This window comes from Asterias rubens, chromosome 6 (genome assembly GCF_902459465.1).
Source record: "Asterias rubens chromosome 6, eAstRub1.3, whole genome shotgun sequence".
NCBI classification, from domain to species: Eukaryota; Metazoa; Echinodermata; class Asteroidea; order Forcipulatida; family Asteriidae; genus Asterias; species Asterias rubens.
The window spans coordinates 21743368-21761349 of NC_047067.1; the positions used below are offsets into that span (position 1 = coordinate 21743368).

The following is a 17982-nucleotide window of genomic DNA, read 5'->3' on the forward strand; positions in this document are numbered from 1 at the left end:
AACCAATCGTGCATTAGTTTTTAGAAATGCGCACCTGCTGAACATTGTTCTTACATGAAACGCATGTCTGTGTGTTACAATTGCTGTATCGACAGTCGATTCATGCCACATGTTTTTCAGTCTCGTTACAATTAACTGACAAATACCACCATCATCTTCCACATATTATATTTGTTTATTCACAATAAATTGTTTAGATACAAGCACAAATCTCCATTACATTTCCCTCTGCATAATTAATAAATATCTGCACTTTGAGCTCGATGCAGCAAAGTTTGAAACATATACAAGTATAAGTCTTGGTTTTTTAAAACTACACAGTTTTTCCCCAATAATTGCCACACACATTTCACTGCTAATTTGTCTGTCAGTTAAGAGAGTTAAATTATATTATTTGGTTTGACCCTTAACTCCTTAACGCCGGTATTATCAGGCCTCAATGCCCGGCTTACACGCATGACTGCATAGCAGCCTTTGTCTGCCCACAGCTGTACCGGCCACAGACTTCATTCCACGGCTTACTACTACATACACAGTCCACAGCATTCCGGACCCAGATTAGCGGGCATAGCCGCCTTCCGTCTTCAAGGGGTTAAGACGATGTGTTAAAGCACTAGATACTCTTTGCTCTTCTGAATTCGGTGGAAAAAAACCCACAGGTAATTCACTCAGATGGGATACAAACCCACGACCTTTGCATTGCAAGAGCAGATGTCTTACCACTAGACCACAGAGTAAGCCACTGATCAAGTCATATGTTTCCGCAACAGTTACCACAACTATTTAATATATGTTAATTTTGCATCATGGAGAAAGATGTGTTCAAGCACTGTACAAAAGAACTTTATGGCTTTGAAACTCAAAACTGCAAATTTAATGGAAGGTTGTATCTTGTGAGAATGCTGCAACCAATCGAAACTCATCGTCGACAAGAACACGGTGCATCCTAGTGGGTGTGGTTTGAAGAGGGGCGTGGCAGGCCACAGACAATGAACTTCCTACTGGAAGATTGTGTCTTGTGACAATGCTCCTGCCAATCAAAACTTATCATCGACAAGAACACAGTGCATCCTGTTGGGTGTGGTTGGAGAGGGCGTGGCACGCTACAACCAACCTTCTTACTGGAAGGTTGTATCTTGTGAGAACGCTCCGGCCAATCGAAACTCATCTTCGACAAGAACACAGTACATCCTCTGGGGTGTGGCTTGTGAGTACGGGGCGGGGCGTGGCGCCATGGTGCGGAAAATGAACTCCCTGCCGGCGGGGCGGGGAAAGTTTGGCACTGAGCTGTGAGTATTGGAGTATTTGACATTGCTGGGTACGGCCTCCATGTCTGCCTCTACTTCAGGAAGCATGTGGGCGGACTGCGAAAAGAAAAGGAATACAATTCAGAATACATCATGTCATATTTCATACAACAATTCATAATTAATTAAATTTGACAGATCAGGGAAGCTTTGGGAAATGAAAAGGTAACCTCTCAATTCGAGTTATTCACAAATCAGACTTTGGTTTGAGCGAATCTGGAGTGCCTGTCTGAAACGGGTGTTACCTACCCTCTGAGCAGCCCCAAAGAGCCGTTGAATTGTCTCTCCAACAACCCCCCTCCCTGCTCCGACCACAGGCACCTCCGGCTTGTCCATCAGGTCACAGACAAACTGTTGGAGTATGTCAGTGTGGCTTACTGTTTCTGTCTCTGACTTCTGGGGCAGGAACTTTGCTTGGAGAGAGAGAAACTGAGCGACGACTTCCTCGAATAGAGAGAGTTGTTTTAATATCTCCTGTTGATACAAAAATATGGGCATGTCAGTCAAACGAGTTTAGAAAGAGAGAGTACGTTGTTGTTGTTTTTTTCTCTTCGATCTACTGAAGATGGAAATTCTGAAATAAGTACAGCTCAAGCTTGGAAGTCATTTGTTTACATTTCAGTACATCAGGGCTCTGATTCATAAAGCCTGTAAGCACTAAAACTTGCTTAGCACAGTAAAAAAATGCTTAACAGAAAACAGAAGACCAGCTCAAATTACATTCAGTTTACATTGTTGTGACTGGTGCCCCGCTCAATTTTTGCTAGCAGCAAGCTCCATGGCCCAATTTCAAAGAGCCGCTTAAGCACAAAATAGGGCGTAAAATTTGTCTGTTCAATGTCAAATGTTGGGGGGGGGGAAGGGGGAGTAGGTATTTGTCTTGGAATCTCTACCCAGTCTCACCTCATACTTTCTTATCTCTTGATTTGGTGCTCTTGTGATTCTGGAAGCTTTGCTGACTAGAGTCGGAAAATGTGGATTCAAGGAGGGAATCTTTTCCACATCTGAAAAGAGGGACAAAGAAAACTTGTTCGTCAGACAGAAAAAAAATATTTAAAAAACTTTGATGAAACATTTTCTTGTTAGTAGATTGTGTTAGATGGTTTAAGGAATCAAATAATTAGCCCAGTAACCAAAGGTAATATCATTGGAGTGCCATGAGCGTCACTTAGTGATGGATTTGAGTGCTATCTAAGAAGCCACCATTATTATCATTATTTTACATCAAAATGTTTTAAAACGTGGAGCTCTTACCAGCTTTCTCAAGACGTCTTAGCGCAGCATGGATAATGAGAGGCAAGATGTGCAGAACCATCTCTCCAGGTTTAAGAGACGCCAAGAAGTGAAGGACCTTCTCCGCTTCTTTGGTGTCGTCAAAAAGACGTTTCTGGAGATAGGCGGAGATCGGCTTGGATTGGAACCATACCTCCTGCCATGTGTTACCAGGGAGCTGGGTACCAATCATAAACAAATGTTTAATTAAAGTTGTTCTGCTCCGAATCAAAAAAGAGCTATTCTAAAATCAAATTGGAGTGTTCCGTGAATTGAAATACTTAACAATAATAGTAATAAAATGTTTATAAAGTGCCTCTGGCAAGGGCCTCAAGGCGCTTCACAGATAAAAAAAGAAGCCTAAGGTAAGCCAAAATAAAATACTCCCTACCTAACTATTAATATTTATCATAATTATGACCTTGACAAATTAAACAATTTTAATGAATTGTTATCACTACTGATATTTAATGGTTTTCCTAAAATATGTTTATTGCGACCAGCAGCCCGAATTACAATACTCAATTAAATTCAATTAAATTTGACAATTATTTCCACATTAGTGAAAAAGAAGAAAAATTAAACAAATTTAAAACAATACATTATTGATAAATTTGGGACAACCAAGAACTGATTGAAAAACCAAAACAAGAAAATTAAATGGAAAAGAAGCAAACAAATACGAGGGCATACCCAGAAGCCAAAAGGAGGCTTCTACTGAAATGTCCACTGACAAATACAAAACAATATATTTTACTGCAACAACAACAGCAACAAACAAACAAAAATACATATATAGGAATGCATTGTACAAAAAGTAATAACAAATTGCAATAATCACAATAATACATTAAAGGTAATGACAGTAACAATACAGAATGACAATATGAACATTGAATTTATAACAGAAATGCACAACAAAGATTACAGTACACCAATAGTAAGACATAAAAATATATGAAGTTCAATATATTAAGTAGATTTATAAACAAATTAGAAATGCCCCCAAAACAATTGTGTTAAAAAAAAATGCCAAAAGAGCAATGAAGAAAACAAGTTAAACACAAGGATGAAAAACCATGCTCAATTAAAGGCTATTAAAACCGAAAATAAAAGAGCAGTCAACTAATTCAAAAATTTTTATAAAAGCAATCAAATAAAATACAGAGTGCAGAAAAAAAGAAAAAAACAAATTAAGGAAGACTCACTCAATTTAGGGCAGACTTTGAATTTTTAGATAAAATCAGAGAAATTACTCCCTGTGAATGGTGACTTACCAACATTCTCTGACTGAGACATCCTTTGATTCTCCTCCTACAGCCTTCCTCCTCCATCTCATCCTGCTCTGTAGCATCCTCCTCTTTCTCCTCCTCCTCCTCCTCCTCCTCATCTTCAACCCAGTCCCTCGGGGAGTACCATCTCACAAAGTCTTCAAGTTCACATCCCGGATTCGCTGCCTGCAAAAATTCAAAACAACAAAGATAAATACATTTTAACTTGATGTAAAGTTAAGCAGGATTTGAAACTTTGCATGGTGGAAATATGATATGGAATGGTTTGCGGTAACACCATGTAATGACTATCTCTAAATGACTTGGGGTGGTTTTGAAAAGAACCGTTGGTTTAAACTCGACGTTTCGATCAGTAAAGTTGTTTTATTTTTTGTCATTTTGCTGATTTGTTTTTCTTTCTTGAAGACAACAATACACAGGGATACCTCCTTCAAAGTCTGGATGTAGGCATGGGTATCATCCACTATAGGAGCCTGGCTGGTACAGCAGAATGCAAAATCTTCCCTACTTTTAATGAAACAATCATGGTTTAGTGCCTTGCCTTAAGGCACAAGTGTCATGACAAGGATTTGAACCCACACTCTGCTGCTGACAACACCAGAGCTTGGGTCCAGTGAACTAGACCGCTCAGCCTCGACACATCAAATATAGTGGCATAAGGTCCATAATGCTGTGCAGTCTCAAGAATCTTAAGGTTACCCGAGAGAAATAACCAAAGGCAACAACGAGGGCAGTTTGGCAAATATCTTCTGAAAATTATGACTTTGGGCAATATTAAATCCTCACTTTAAAAGCCTGCATGTCAGACAGAAGACATGCACTCTGCATCTTGGCTCTGAGCTCAGCTCCTTCTGAGGTGGTGCCTAGTTGAGCCAGGACCTCAGCATGCTCCTCAAGCATGTCTTCAGTCATTGGAGCAGGATCCTGTGGAGAAAATCAAACATAAAATAAATGATAATAGTGGCATCCTGCAAGGTATGTAAGACTGTGATTAAGGTATGAGACCTACTCCTTTTCCGAGCACCATTTAATAGTTTACAAGGCGCAATGTGCTGCCAAGCAAACCAGGAACACCGCGCCAACCTCTTCCCTGTTCTATAAAAAATATTGTTAACAACTTTTCAGACAGTTTAGGTCAGCAATGAGCAGTCAGAAACACCAAATGCAATTGCGCACCATTTTGCAAGTATTGTACCCATAGAGCAGTGCATGTATTCTAAACCATGTCTTACATTTAATAAACCTAACACTCTATCAGCACTCATACCCACCTGTGTGACTGGAATATACAACGGCTCATCCCGATTCAACAGTTTCAAATCCCCACACTGCCGTAGTCTCCCCACAGGCTTCTTCTTTATGGTCAGCGAGTCACTCTTAACCATCGAGCTACTGCCATCTTTCTCCGTCCTGGTTGCGTCTTCCTTAGCGTCAACTTCATCAGACTCCTCCCTGACTTCAACCTCCATCTCACTCGATTCTAAAGCAGATGCACTCTTGCTTGGACTCTCTGAGTATGAGTCGTTGGCCGCATTCAAAGAACTCCTCTTCGCTGTCACTGTTGATGGTGACCTCCCAGCCGTCTGTTGAATCCTTGGTAACAACTGGGTCATCACCGACAGGACTGGGGTTGTCACCAACAGGACTGAGTTCGTCTCGTGTGAGTTGACTCGAGGAGGCAGAGGGCGTGATGAAACCGTTGTCCGGACTGGCTGCCTCGGACGAGTTCCATGAGAAGGGAGTTTGGTCTGGCGTTGGTGCGCTGAATGAGGAAGAGTCGGGGGAAGCTTGTGGCTTGCTCTGGCGATCCTCGCGTGCTTTCTTACGGGCAATGCAGCAGTTTAACATCTATGGGATGAATAAAAATATCAAATTATGAGTTATTCAAATTTTAGAGCCGAGACTCTCTGAATAAACTGACAATTCACACAGTGGACAGTTCTTCCCAAGAATAGATTTCTTAACAACCATCACTTCCCTTCCTCAAGAAGATTGCATAAAAACTTATGAGGATATTAGAAATAAGATTTTACCTGCAGCTTCTGATGAAGTAGACAACATCCCATATTCGGATTTCCAGAGGCAAGTCTGTAGAGAAAATAGCAAAAAGATGAAAAAAATTGCTTAACACTCATAATTAAAGAAATCAAAACAAATATTGATTAAAGTTTTCAAATTTGTTGAGTTGATATAGCTTTCTTGTTTGCCTAAACACTGCATTGTTTTGTGTGAAGCAACTTTACTCCGATAGCCGTAAAGGGAAAGTAAAAGAATAGATTCCATATTTAAAGACAAGTTTGAACGAAAATGTCTTTCATTGAAAATGCGTTAAACAACATGAAAATTGAGTTCACAAAGAGTAACAAATTTCAATTGTACAAAAAAACCAAATCATTTTGAAACCGAGCCCTGATAGAGACCAAGAGCTCATACAGCTTTAAGCAGCGAATGTGCTTATCGATTTTTTGCTCAGCAAAAATACTCAGGAAATCATCCACAATCGGTATGTGTGATGCACTTGTTTGGCTGGAAACCTTACCCTGGTAAAGTGAAATCTGTGTAGCTACTTTTTGCGCTTACCCTGGTATTAAGTACTTATTCTCCCAACGGTATCTCATTTCCAGCACAAACTCCTGCCACAGATGAGCGACGGCTTTCAACCCGCCGTGACTGTGGTTGACTACACACATTGCAATGGCAAGCTTGTAGGTGATACTGTCCTCGGGACCAGACTTGAAATGACGATACCACTCCTAGATAAGAGACACACAGAGATTGAGAGAAAGAGAGATAGGGTGCTAGACCTAGAAACAAAACAAGGTCACATCCGATTGGATGGCTACAGCTATGGTTACGAATGTTGCTAAGGGTATCCAGAATGCCTTGGGAAATTCATAAAAGGAATCTTCGATCAAGTTCCATGCTTCTCCTCATTAAACCCAAGTCTCGCATTCCAGTGGGTTACAGGTCTGGAACTCTCTACCACTTAATCTTAGATCCTAACTTTGTACCACAAAATTAAAATCTCTTCTCAAAACTTATCTTATGTCACAGGTTTTCATGGACTTATTTAGTTGTGTCTGTTTTTTTTGTTGGTTTTGGGGGTCTACTCCGCCTTGAACACCCACTCGCTGTTGGTACTCGCTGTGGGTGAAACTGACCAGTCCTCCAAATTGTTTACCAGAACATACCTTCACCTCCGGCTGGATATTCATGGGTTCCGTCTGGTCATCTTTCTCCGTCTCATCCCCTTCCTCACTCACATCGTCCTGATTGGCTGCGTCAGGAAACAAATGCTGCAAAGTAAATCAGAAGAGTTATATTCAATTGTGGGTTTTGAGGCATTGCATGGCGAGGTATCATTGTACATTTGGTTTACGTGTGTGTGTATCTACTTGCCAGGTTTTGCCAGGTAGATTATTTTCTTTTGAGAACTTGTCTTGCTTTATTACGGCTGAGTAGTATTTTAGGAATTCGAGAGACTTCTCAGTTCTGAAAAGAACCGCCCTGCTTTTTGAACTACTACCTCCTCCTGCTTTTTAACTACTACCTCGGCCAAAGGTAGGGACTACTACTCGAGCTTTAGTCAAACAAGGGGACCTCTCGTTAAAAATTTCACTACCGCGGAGTTAGTTAATTGGTCTCAACATTTCTTCAATCTTGCGCTGGTCATCGTCAGGAGACTGCCTACTGAGTGATTCAAGATAGTGGTAAAATGAAAACGGCTTATGTTCTTTCCACCAGTTGGTATTTTTTATCTTCAGATGTGTCTACAGTAACCAAACCAATATAAGTATCTTACTATTAGCAGTTCGTTGAGGGTGTCCACTGGTATAGGAGCTTCGACTTGGCGTTGACGAGAGCGTATCCTTGTCCTGGCCCTGCTGACTACGGATGACAGGATAGGAAGGTGGACTCTCCCTGGGTCTGTTAGTCGCTGAAGGGCATGGCTGATCTGCTCGGAGGTTTCTGTTTGTAAAAATGTATGGATTGTTTCGGTTTGCACTCTGGATATTGCTCTCAAACCTCCAACAGGAACAGTTAAATGCACAATTTATGTTTACCATTTGTCCAACTTCTGTCTCAGACCCAAGTCTGACTAAAGCCCAGTTCATACTTCCTGCGAATGCGAATGCGATACAAATCTTGATGTCACAAATTCGCAATGAATTATTTGTATCAGTTCCCTTGGGCTCAAATCCTGCGTCATGAAAACTATGGTACTAAATCTTTAGATAACTTACACTTCGGTCTCAATCTTCAATCTACAACCACAATTCGTCTAACTGTTCCTAAATCAACCAAATTGTATGGTGATCGGCCTTTACAGTATCAGCTCCAAAACTCTGGAACCCTTTACTTTTACAAAGCGACTCTACGATGCTCTGAAACATTTAGATTTTGAATGCGACTCTTTAAAGGACCGATCTCTTACCATCATCGTTGTCTTGAAATGCAGGTTTTCCCAGTAATTGGTCCGTTGTATCTTTGTTATGTACAAGCTCTCCAAACATACTCAAGTACTCTTCTGGAAGGTTCAAAAACAGAGATCGGAGGAAAATATGGTTTTAGATAGAACAATAATTAGCACTCCAATATCAATACTAATATGTACAGCTGACATCGTTTATCTATCATTCCAAATCATGGTGGATGATATTGAATGGAAAGACAGTATGAAGGTTGACTGTGTACTGTGTTGACACATTCACCATATTATACAAATATTGACTGCTTCGAGTGCTATGGTTAAAACTATGACTCCCGAGGTGATCCCCGGAGCGTTCTATTTTCCCGAGGCGAAGCCGAGGGAAAATAGAACGCCTCGGGGATCACCAAGGGAGTCATAGTTTTTAACCATTGCACGAGTGAAAGCAGTCAATATTTGTTTTATAACACCCCAAACATTTCTAAATACTGTACTATTATTATTAAGTTACAGACCTGAATGCTACAATCCACGGACGACGCGAATACAGATTGCAAACACTTTTACTTACTGTGTTGCATGTAGTGTCGTGCAATCCGAAATGGTTACAGACTATTAATTTATCATCCTCGTACACGCAACGGACGTCTGGGTACTGCACGCCGTGTGCTAGTCTGTCGGACTAGCCCACGGCGCCGTGTGCTAGTCTTCGGACTAGCGCATGGCAAACCGACGCACTATCACACGGCCGTCGTCTAGCGAAACTTAGACATGTCATGTGACGCGCTCTAAACCAATGAGCAGGCAGAATACTCGCAAGGGGTGTTATAAACTAATAAATTACAGGCTAGCATAGTTCATTAATCATTCAAAACAATGTCGATTCTATTAATTGAATGGTCAGATCATAGGAGGTTTGACTGTATACTGTGTAGATGAATTAGTCACATGATATCATATTGCAGGCTGGCATAGTTAAACCATACAAAACCAGAACGGATTATTGTAAACGTACAGCCAGTAGGAGGGTTAACGTGTACAGTGTAGTTGTATAAATTGTTGGTACTCACTGAGCAGACACTGTGGTTTTTCAGTCAAGCGGAGTCGGACGGACCACTGAGGTGCTTGGGACGGATCCAAATCTCTGAATATATAAATACATTATAATCAAAAAAAGAGACAGAAAAAACTAAAGAAGTCTGGAATTAAAAAACCTCTAATGAAACATTCCTATAAATGCAAGACGTTGTTCGACTGGTCCGTGGAATAAAAGAGAGATTAGCTCACTCAGTAACAATCAGTAATCAACAAGAGCAAAACTTTTCAGTACATTCGCATAAAAGAATAAATAAAATTGTGTAACTTTAAAATTTGTGAAACTTTTATGTACATTCGTAGGAAAGAATAAATAATTGTGAAACTTACGAGTATACATCATTGTCCACAATGGTGTTCTCTGCATGGGATGGCCACGTTGCTGACAGATGTAACTCATTAATGGGATCTTCCACTGCTCCGAAGGGGAGGGCCTTGAAACCGGGATATCCCACGTCTTCCCCCAGGGGTGCATCCAAGTCTTAAATAAAAATTTTTAAAAAGGGCACTGGTAACAGTCTTGATTGTGTATCTGTGGAGGTTTTGATAATTTGTTTCGGTTGTAAGTCAATGGTTAGTGTGCCGAACCAACAATTGAAACTGAATCTATCTACCTCCCCCCCCCCCCCCCCCGGTAGTTAAAAAGCAGGACAGTTCTTTTCAGAATTGAGAATGGTTAGTGTGCCGAACCAACAATTGAAACTGAATGTACCTTCCCCCTAATTAAAAAGCAGTAATTCCGAATATAAAGCAAGACAAGATCTCCTGAAGACGCTCAGACCATACTGGTCGTAACGTTGAGTCGTTAACCACCGATTCTTTTCAAAAGAGATACTTATATGGTGTTACCGCAAACTTCTCTTAGTAATAAAAATAAGGGTTCCTTACCAGGGGGTTGAAGAGACCACGCATACTGGGTCCAGTCTTGAAGGATATAGGTGAACCTTATCGACGCCTTGACGGGCGTAAAGGGTGAGACCGGGCTGGCCTGCATCAACAAAGCAGAACAATTCATCCTCTGTTATAAAGTGCAAACAACATTAACACTCTATCAACTAATGAGGTGCAGTGCGTTCGTTTAGCCCGAGTGAGGGCGCTGTTTGAGGTTGTGATGTCATGGTGAATGGAATAAGTGAACTCTACCTCAACCCAAGGTGCACTTTTTCTATAAAGGTACTAGACACAATAGGAGACTTTCCAACGCTAGGTGGCAGCAGACATACCGGGTAAATTTCCATTGTTTACGTAGTTCTGAACATGCGCATAATTCTGAGAACAATGGATTTACCCGGTAAGTCTGCTGCCCTCTATCGTCCCAGAAAGTCTCCCATTGGTAATTACTCAACACATACTAGCACAAAAAAACTTACTTGGTAAAAAGCAACGGAGAGCTGCTGATAGTACAAAAACATTATGAGAAACACTTCCCTCTGAAGTAATGAAGTTTTTGAGAAAAGGGTATTTCCTCACTAAAATATTTGAATCTGAAAAAGACTTCAGGTATCTGAAGGCAACAAAATTCTGCAACAAGGGTGTTTTTTCCCCATTACTTTCTTGTAACTTCAGAGACCAATTGAGCCCAAGGTTTGTTAGTTTATGCATATCTGGGATACATCAAGTGAGAATAATGGTCTTTGAATACTATTACCAAAAGTGTCCCGTGCTTTTAAGCATTCTACTTTCCATAGCATATGCCAGTGATATGACCTAGCAATCTTGTTAGAATGAAACTGTAAATTATGTCATATAAAAACAGATTTATGTGATTTTTTTCTTACAATTTTGGACTTGAAGATATTGATGAGTCCTTCCATGTGTCCAAACTGATGTGGAATCCTCTTGAGGTGGACCATATCAAAGGTCGTACGGATGCCTGGAGCCTCGCAGATACCCGTGTACATCCGACGCCACTTCTGTTGAATCTGAGCAAAGATGGGCAGAAGGCTGGAGAGGGAAAAATCATACTAATAATCATTGCAAGATGCTAGAACGCAACCTACAGCCAAAAAGACAGACAGATAGACATAACACTCACCAATTGGTGTTGTTGACAGCAATAGCCATGGAGCTTAGCAACATATTAATCTTACTTTCTGAGAGGACAGCATCGCAGTTATCCACTGGGCTCAACACTACAAAATGGCGCAACCCATACCTGTATCAAACCAAATTTGAAGAAACCTATTATTTTCAATGGCCTCGCGATTCAACCACAATTGGGGCCCAATTTCACGGTGCTGCTTGAGAAAAACAAGAAAGAAGATAAGCACAACAAACCTACGGTTACCAGTATATGGATACCAGCCAAAATACCATGTCACATGTACACCATCTGTGACTGGTCTTGCTCATTTTTTTTTGCTGAGCAGAAAACTGTTCAAAGCAGCTTTATGAAATCGGGCCCTCAGATTCTTTCTCAAACAGACAAAAAATATTGAAGTAATTTTTACAAAAATTCAGAAAAGCAAAACTCGCCTGTACAACAACAAAGAACCAGTCCTGAAAAATCTATAGAGTACAAATAACTTCCAAAGAAGAGGATGTTTTATTTGACCTTTTAAGAATGTACTTACCATCTTGAGATGCAATGAGCTCGTGGAGGAAAGTCATTCTCCATCTGTAGCATATCTTCCATAGCCTGAGGTAGGACATCTAAAAATATCAAAAAAACAACAGTCAATATATCACATCTGAATTATATAGTTGGCAAAGCATCCAAATGGAAACATCACACCAACTTTTGTAGAGAAGACAATGTAGAAATTAAAGTTTTAGAAGTGGGAGGAAAACCTCAATAGACCGATCCATTAAGCTCCGCCCCAATGCGTATTAACCAATCACAACACAACGAAGGTCCGACATGCGTGCGCGTATCTTGGCGCGCGCGGCAGAGTTGTGCAGAAAGGCATTGAAGAGCCCCACGTGTTCTTGCTCACACGTGCGTCGTGGGCTGGATCAGTCTATTGGGAAAACCCAACAAGTCAGGTAGGGACTGATAACCCAATCCACTTATGCAAGGCTTCTGTGTGGGTATCAAACCGGGGTCCACTTTTTCAAATGAAAATTTCATGTGTAAGTTTTATTGTACACATCTTCATTTATACCGCGCTAGAACAATCGAACGGTTTCAAAAAAACCAAAGGTTCACTTTGCCTATAAACCAACCTTCATGTTCCTCTGGTTGTGAAGTTTGTTCGGTAGCAGGTTCCTGTTTGAGTTGATGTAGAGTGACAGCAAAATGCACAGTGGCAAAGTTGATGGATTCTGTTGTCTCCTCCCATTCTCCAGAGGAAACTTCACCCTACGCAAAAACAAGAAATGGGTTTTTTTAAATTAAAACCTCCATCACATGGTTGAAAGAAAGAAGTACACCTAAGAATAAGAAAGTCATTTTTTGGCAAGGGACAATGTTAGTTGAACCCCGAGTCTTAAAGGTGTTGGTTCTTGCTTGGGGCTGTCCAAAAACTATCAAAATACAGTGTTTTTAGGAGAGCTCATACACATTAAATTTGAGCACTTTCAAGGTTACACGTGACATCGTGTAATGTGTTAAAAATCATTTAAAATTTACCCAGTCAGTTGCCCTATTTGTTAAAAAAACGAATTAGGCCTACGTGTTGCAAATTGCTTCTCAACCAAATAGACCTATGGTATAAAGGCCGAAAAAAGTCAATGGCCGTACGTTTAGACACTAGAACTGTAGCAGAGTATTTCTTTAGCCCTGTTTACTAAGAGCACACATTGCTGGAGGCAACTCTACGCCCTAGAACTTCACGCAAGTGAAAGTGCTTATTCTAGAATGATGAGTGGGGGTGGCGCTACCTTTTTAAGAGGTGGTCCTCTGACATATGTTGTGAGTTTCCAGTCATGAATGATCTGTTCCAGCCGTGCAATAAATCTGTTCACAAAATAAACAAATAAATAAATAAATAAATGATAACAAGTTTAATAACAGTAGTTGAGTGACTATGTAAAATAGGATGTAAAGAAACCTGTAAAGTGCATTTGATGAGGGGAAAGATACTAAATCTGATCGCCACTTTTCCCTCATTATTCACGACCAAACATGCCAAATATTACCCAACATTGAAAATAAGATCATTTTTGGGGTCAAAATCAGTAAAAAGTGACAACACAAATCTCTGCAAATATAATAATAAACAAAATTTCTCATTGCATTGGTCATTCAATCAGTAGTTTAAACATGACAAACGCGCATTCCATAAAAATAAAAAATAAAACGGAAGGAGAACGGTTAATTAATAAAAAAATAAAATCAATGATCTTCCCAAGCAAGCCAGGTACACTACTAGTACTACTACACTACAAGTTTAACTACAACATTTATTTTGTAAAATACAAAACAAAACCAGAAATGCAAGTAGCACAGATTGATTGATCCATTAAAATTACATTAATTAATTTATTTATTCGGATAAAAAAACAGCAAGAACATGCCAAAATTACATACACAACAACAGGAGAAAGACAATGAAATAAGATGAACCAAAATAGAACACAAGATAGAGTTAATAAATTCTATTCAAGTGTCTTCGAAAGTGATGAAGTAAAATTTCTTCTACATATAAATAAGTTGTTGCCTACCTTTCCCAATCTGATGCTGTTGTAAAATCTGTTATCTCAAAAACTTCAGATTCCTGTTATCAAAATTACAAAAACGTATATATAATGTATTAGCTTTGATTCATGAACTCAACAGTGGAAGCATTCATTTGTCAAATAAAACCTGAAATTATGCAGAAAAACGCAAAATTACCTCGACATCGTCAGCCATTTTTACAGTAAAAACGTCAACATAAAATTTGTATGTGTTTGTTTGAGGAGATTTTACTTCCTCTCTCCAGTAAGCTTACAACCTCCTTTTCCTGTTAAGTGACTCACAACAATAATGTATTACATAGAGGGGGTGAACCTCGGGTACGAGGTTTGCAAAAACAAGATGGCAGCGCCCATGGGATTGTCTACTTTTAACTCGGGAGCAGCACCTTTTGGCAATTTTATCAATTATTACACATTTAATCCTCCGGAAAAGCGAATTGATTTCCTTCCGAAGGATCTGTTGCAAGTTATCAGTGGAGAGAGCAGGAAAAAGAGTGTGACGGTGCTCGATATCGGTTGCAATGCAGGGGTAGGGAAATTCACGTGACCACGGTCAAATCAAAATTTCAAAAAAGTGACAGACAGTGCATAGAAGGTTGCATAGATAGAGTAAGACTGAACAAGGAACTGTTCCTTGCTCTCTATGGACAGTGACAGCGCTATACTACTAAGGGTTTACAGCACAGACCAATGACAATGACTGAAGTAATATTGTAAATTTGGTCTTTGGATTTTTGTATGTTATGTTTTATTGATGTTAGTGAATTTGGATCACAGCCATCCTGTCGATGCCTGTGTGAGTCTATAGTATTTTAATCAAATACTATTATTATACACTCATAAGTGAGAAATGTTCAAAACTTCATTGCAAGAATTTTTAGAAAGTTAAAAATGAATGATGTTGACTGACTGAATTTCTGTGTACAATTGAAGTGAAAAATGCTGAATCAGACTCATCCATACTTATAAGGAGTGAAAAAGATGGAGTTTGGAATGGATAGACCCAGTAACTGGACTCCTTCAAAAATATTTGTTTACATCTTCGGTCGTATTTTAACATTTTTGACATCCTTGGCTGTGAGTACAGCGCCCTAGTTACTAGATCTAGATGTGGTACATCCAAGTTATTTCCCCCAAGCCAGTATTTTAATAATAATTAATTTTCAAATTTATTGTTTCGATTATATTTAATTAACCCTTCAAATTTGTGATTTTTTTTAAAGGACCTAACAGTGGCAGTGTACGAACACCTTACAAAAGCACATCATGATGCCCAAGATGGAGATGACGCAAGCGGAGACCATTCAAAGTTATCCGATGAAACCGCCCTCTCATCTTCAACATGCAGTCCTGTAACAGAGTCTGACCTCTCTGGCTCATCCACGACCTCCGATTCTACCAATGTTCATATCCTGGGTTGCGATATCGACGACCTCTTAATCACTCGAGCCTATGAATCCAACATCCACTCGGAAAACATCACCTTTAAGACTTTAGACTTCATGTGTGACTCTGCCAGACACGATGTCTTGTCTCGCTTCTTAGCAACGCACCCAGATACATTAGCAGGGAGATTCGACCTCGTTTGCTGTTTCTCAATTACCATGTGGATACATCTCCAAAATGGCGATGAAGGTTTGCGGAAATTCCTACGAGAAGTTTCCGCAATTTCAAACTTCCTTCTCATCGAGCCTCAGCCCTGGAAGTGTTACACGTCTGCCGTGCGGAGAGTTAGTAAACTTGGTGTTGAGAACTCGTGGCGATTTAAGGAGCTTCTAATAAGGAATACAGTGGTGGATGAAATCAAGACTTATTTAGAAACAGCTTGTCATATGAAGCTGATTAGAACACTTGGTGTTACTCACTGGGACAGAAAGTTACTGTTGTTTAAGAGTAATGGGGTAGCTGACCACAATTAATAATTGTTGATTGATGTGCACAACAATGGCTTTAATAGGCAAAGAATTCTGAACAAATAGCTACATTTTGAAGTCACTATAAATCAATCAAATTTTGTACTATCTATTATTGCATGTTTTATTGTAAAAACTAAGAAAACAATTCTTTTTTTAAGTATTTTGGGTTTTTAATTAAAACCAAATCTTTCCAGAAAATAAACATTATTTTCAATCAAACCTGCATTATTTAAATAGTTAGAATGAGCAAAACATTGCAAGATGTTCTATTTAAAGCATGTGTACATTGGTGTCAAAGAACCAAATGCCACACTTTAGACAAAACAAACATGTGAATGTTTGGTTTTGAGAAAAATGCCTAAGCATTTCGAGCAAAGTTATTCACCATGGTTATCAAGTTCTGTGCAAATAATCTGTGACCATTTCAGTTTACAACCAATACTGTGTACACCCCTTTGACCTTTAAAACATTTCTTTTAAATAAAAATCTGATCTCATAACTGTCAATTTGTATTTGTCTGAACTATAAAATGTTGTAATAAAAGATAAATTTAAATGCTAAACCACTTTTCTTTTACGCTCTCCTTTGTTGTTGTTGGTGTTCCATTCCATTGTGTAACTATGTTTGGTACCAGTAGTGACTGCTTCTGATCAGAGCACAGTTTCATAAGGCCGTAAGCACAAAAACCTGCTAAGCATAAACAAATATTGCTTGGCTGACTTGGGTTACTAGCATAAATATTAGAAAGATTGCCACTGGTTCCAACCTCGTAGTAATTTTGGGGATTAAAATGCAGGCACTCTACCAACTGCTCTATGTTGCCAGTCTCCCTAGTTTGTAAATATCATTGTTTGAAACCACTATTGAAGTACACACTTCTGAATAGTTGTATATTTCCATCCATAAAGTCAAGGACTGCACGGGGGCGGAAATGCTTCAACACAATTGGACCATGCCTTTGGCCTGCTTACTTTTAGTACAAGTTGGTAAACATCTGACAACTCCTGGTTCTTGCATATACATGTAACTCCAACATTCAGACTCCATTGTCATTTCTACAGAAATGTATCACGTTCTCCACTCCAGTTTTCAACAATGCATTGTATCACTCCAGGTTTGAGAAGAAGTTAATATTTTTCCGAGTCTCCGAGAGCGAGATTTGCGTTACACATCCTTTCCTTGCTCTTCATGATCTCATAGCGATTTCGATCGACTCCACGTTTGGTTAAGATGAAGGACGATATGCCCACGAAAATTATACCCGTCCTGTAAGAATAATAACAATTTAGATGTGTTAAAAACATGAATAATGCAGTGACTAGAAAGAGCTTTAAAAACTTGGGGTAATATAGTACATAGGGATTGGAGAGTTTCAAGCCTGCACAAATTGATGGAAGGATAGTAAGTGTTTCTTGCAGGTTTTATACTTACCAACTGACCAATATCTTTGTAGATTTGCTCCATCGTCTTACATCAAAATGAATACGGGCCATCTTTTATGATGCAAATTTTAATCTCTCTGAAATTGAAAAGAGTAAGTCAGTCAATTTATAGTAGGCTTCTTTTATATTCTTTAAATTAAGTTTGCAAAACTAGCTTACTAATGCCGTATCCAGAACAGCGACTTTGGCTACAACTACGGCTAAATAGCGCGTGTCTGCCTATAGACCTTATGCACATGAAACATTTCACTAGGGCGCCCTTACCTAGATGTCAAAAAGAGGTTGTTTATTGGCCAATCCTGTGCGCCGCGCGCGCGTACAAATCTGTGCGTTTTGATTGTTTCGTCACCGTTTTTCCACTAAGATGGCCGCTGGATGACGTCAATGCATAAGGTCTATTCTGTAAGACTATCAGCTGTAGCTGTAGCCGAAGCATGGCAGTAGTCTGCTTCTTGCCATTAACTGCATGCAGTGCATGACATTCCTTCTTGAATAGGAGACTTTCCAACGCTAGGCGGCAGCAGACATACCGGGTAAATTTCCATTGTTTACGTAGTTCTGAACATGCGCATAATTCTGAGAACAATGGATTTACCCGGTAAGTCTGC

At 39.6% G+C, this 17982-nt stretch overlaps 2 protein-coding genes across 3 annotated transcripts; one reads left to right on the forward strand and one right to left on the reverse strand.

Annotated features, from left to right (window-relative positions):
• Positions 1-156: 156 nt before the first annotated feature.
• Positions 157-14212, reverse strand: LOC117291625 (rab3 GTPase-activating protein catalytic subunit-like). Its single transcript, XM_033773455.1, is given in 23 exon segments — positions 157-1364; positions 1557-1781; positions 2211-2311; positions 2562-2757; positions 3857-4036; positions 4658-4795; positions 5143-5403; positions 5405-5719; positions 5905-5959; positions 6452-6624; positions 7063-7167; positions 7674-7840; positions 8307-8399; positions 9371-9444; positions 9726-9876; positions 10284-10383; positions 11174-11339; positions 11431-11550; positions 11969-12047; positions 12561-12696; positions 13218-13293; positions 14001-14053; positions 14173-14212. Coding segments are annotated over 23 exon segments (3228 nt in total). The 5' UTR covers positions 14191-14212; the 3' UTR covers positions 157-1118.
• Positions 14213-14350: 138 nt separating this feature from the next.
• Positions 14351-17057, forward strand: LOC117291124 (pre-miRNA 5'-monophosphate methyltransferase-like). 2 transcript variants are annotated; one of them, XM_033772659.1, is made up of 2 exons: positions 14351-14544; positions 15239-17057. In XM_033772659.1, the coding sequence occupies exons 1-2, from the start codon at positions 14356-14358 to the stop codon at positions 15932-15934; spliced, it is 885 nt and encodes a 294-aa protein (XP_033628550.1). In that variant the 5' UTR covers positions 14351-14355; the 3' UTR covers positions 15935-17057. The 2 variants fall into 2 exon arrangements, with proteins under 2 accessions (XP_033628550.1, XP_033628551.1); XM_033772660.1 differs by lacking the exon at positions 14351-14544 and adding an exon at positions 14660-14720.
• The last annotated feature ends 925 nt before the right edge of the window (positions 17058-17982 follow it).

Excerpts from the sequence above, each read along its gene's own strand:
- LOC117291124 (XM_033772659.1), top strand. The coding sequence starts at position 14,356 with ATGGCAGCGCCCATGGGATTGTCTACTTTTAACTCGGGAGCAGCACCT. Across the intron at positions 14,545-15,238 it reads ATATCGGTTGCAATGCAGGG|GACCTAACAGTGGCAGTGTA; the intron begins GTAGGGAAATTC and ends TTTTTTTTAAAG.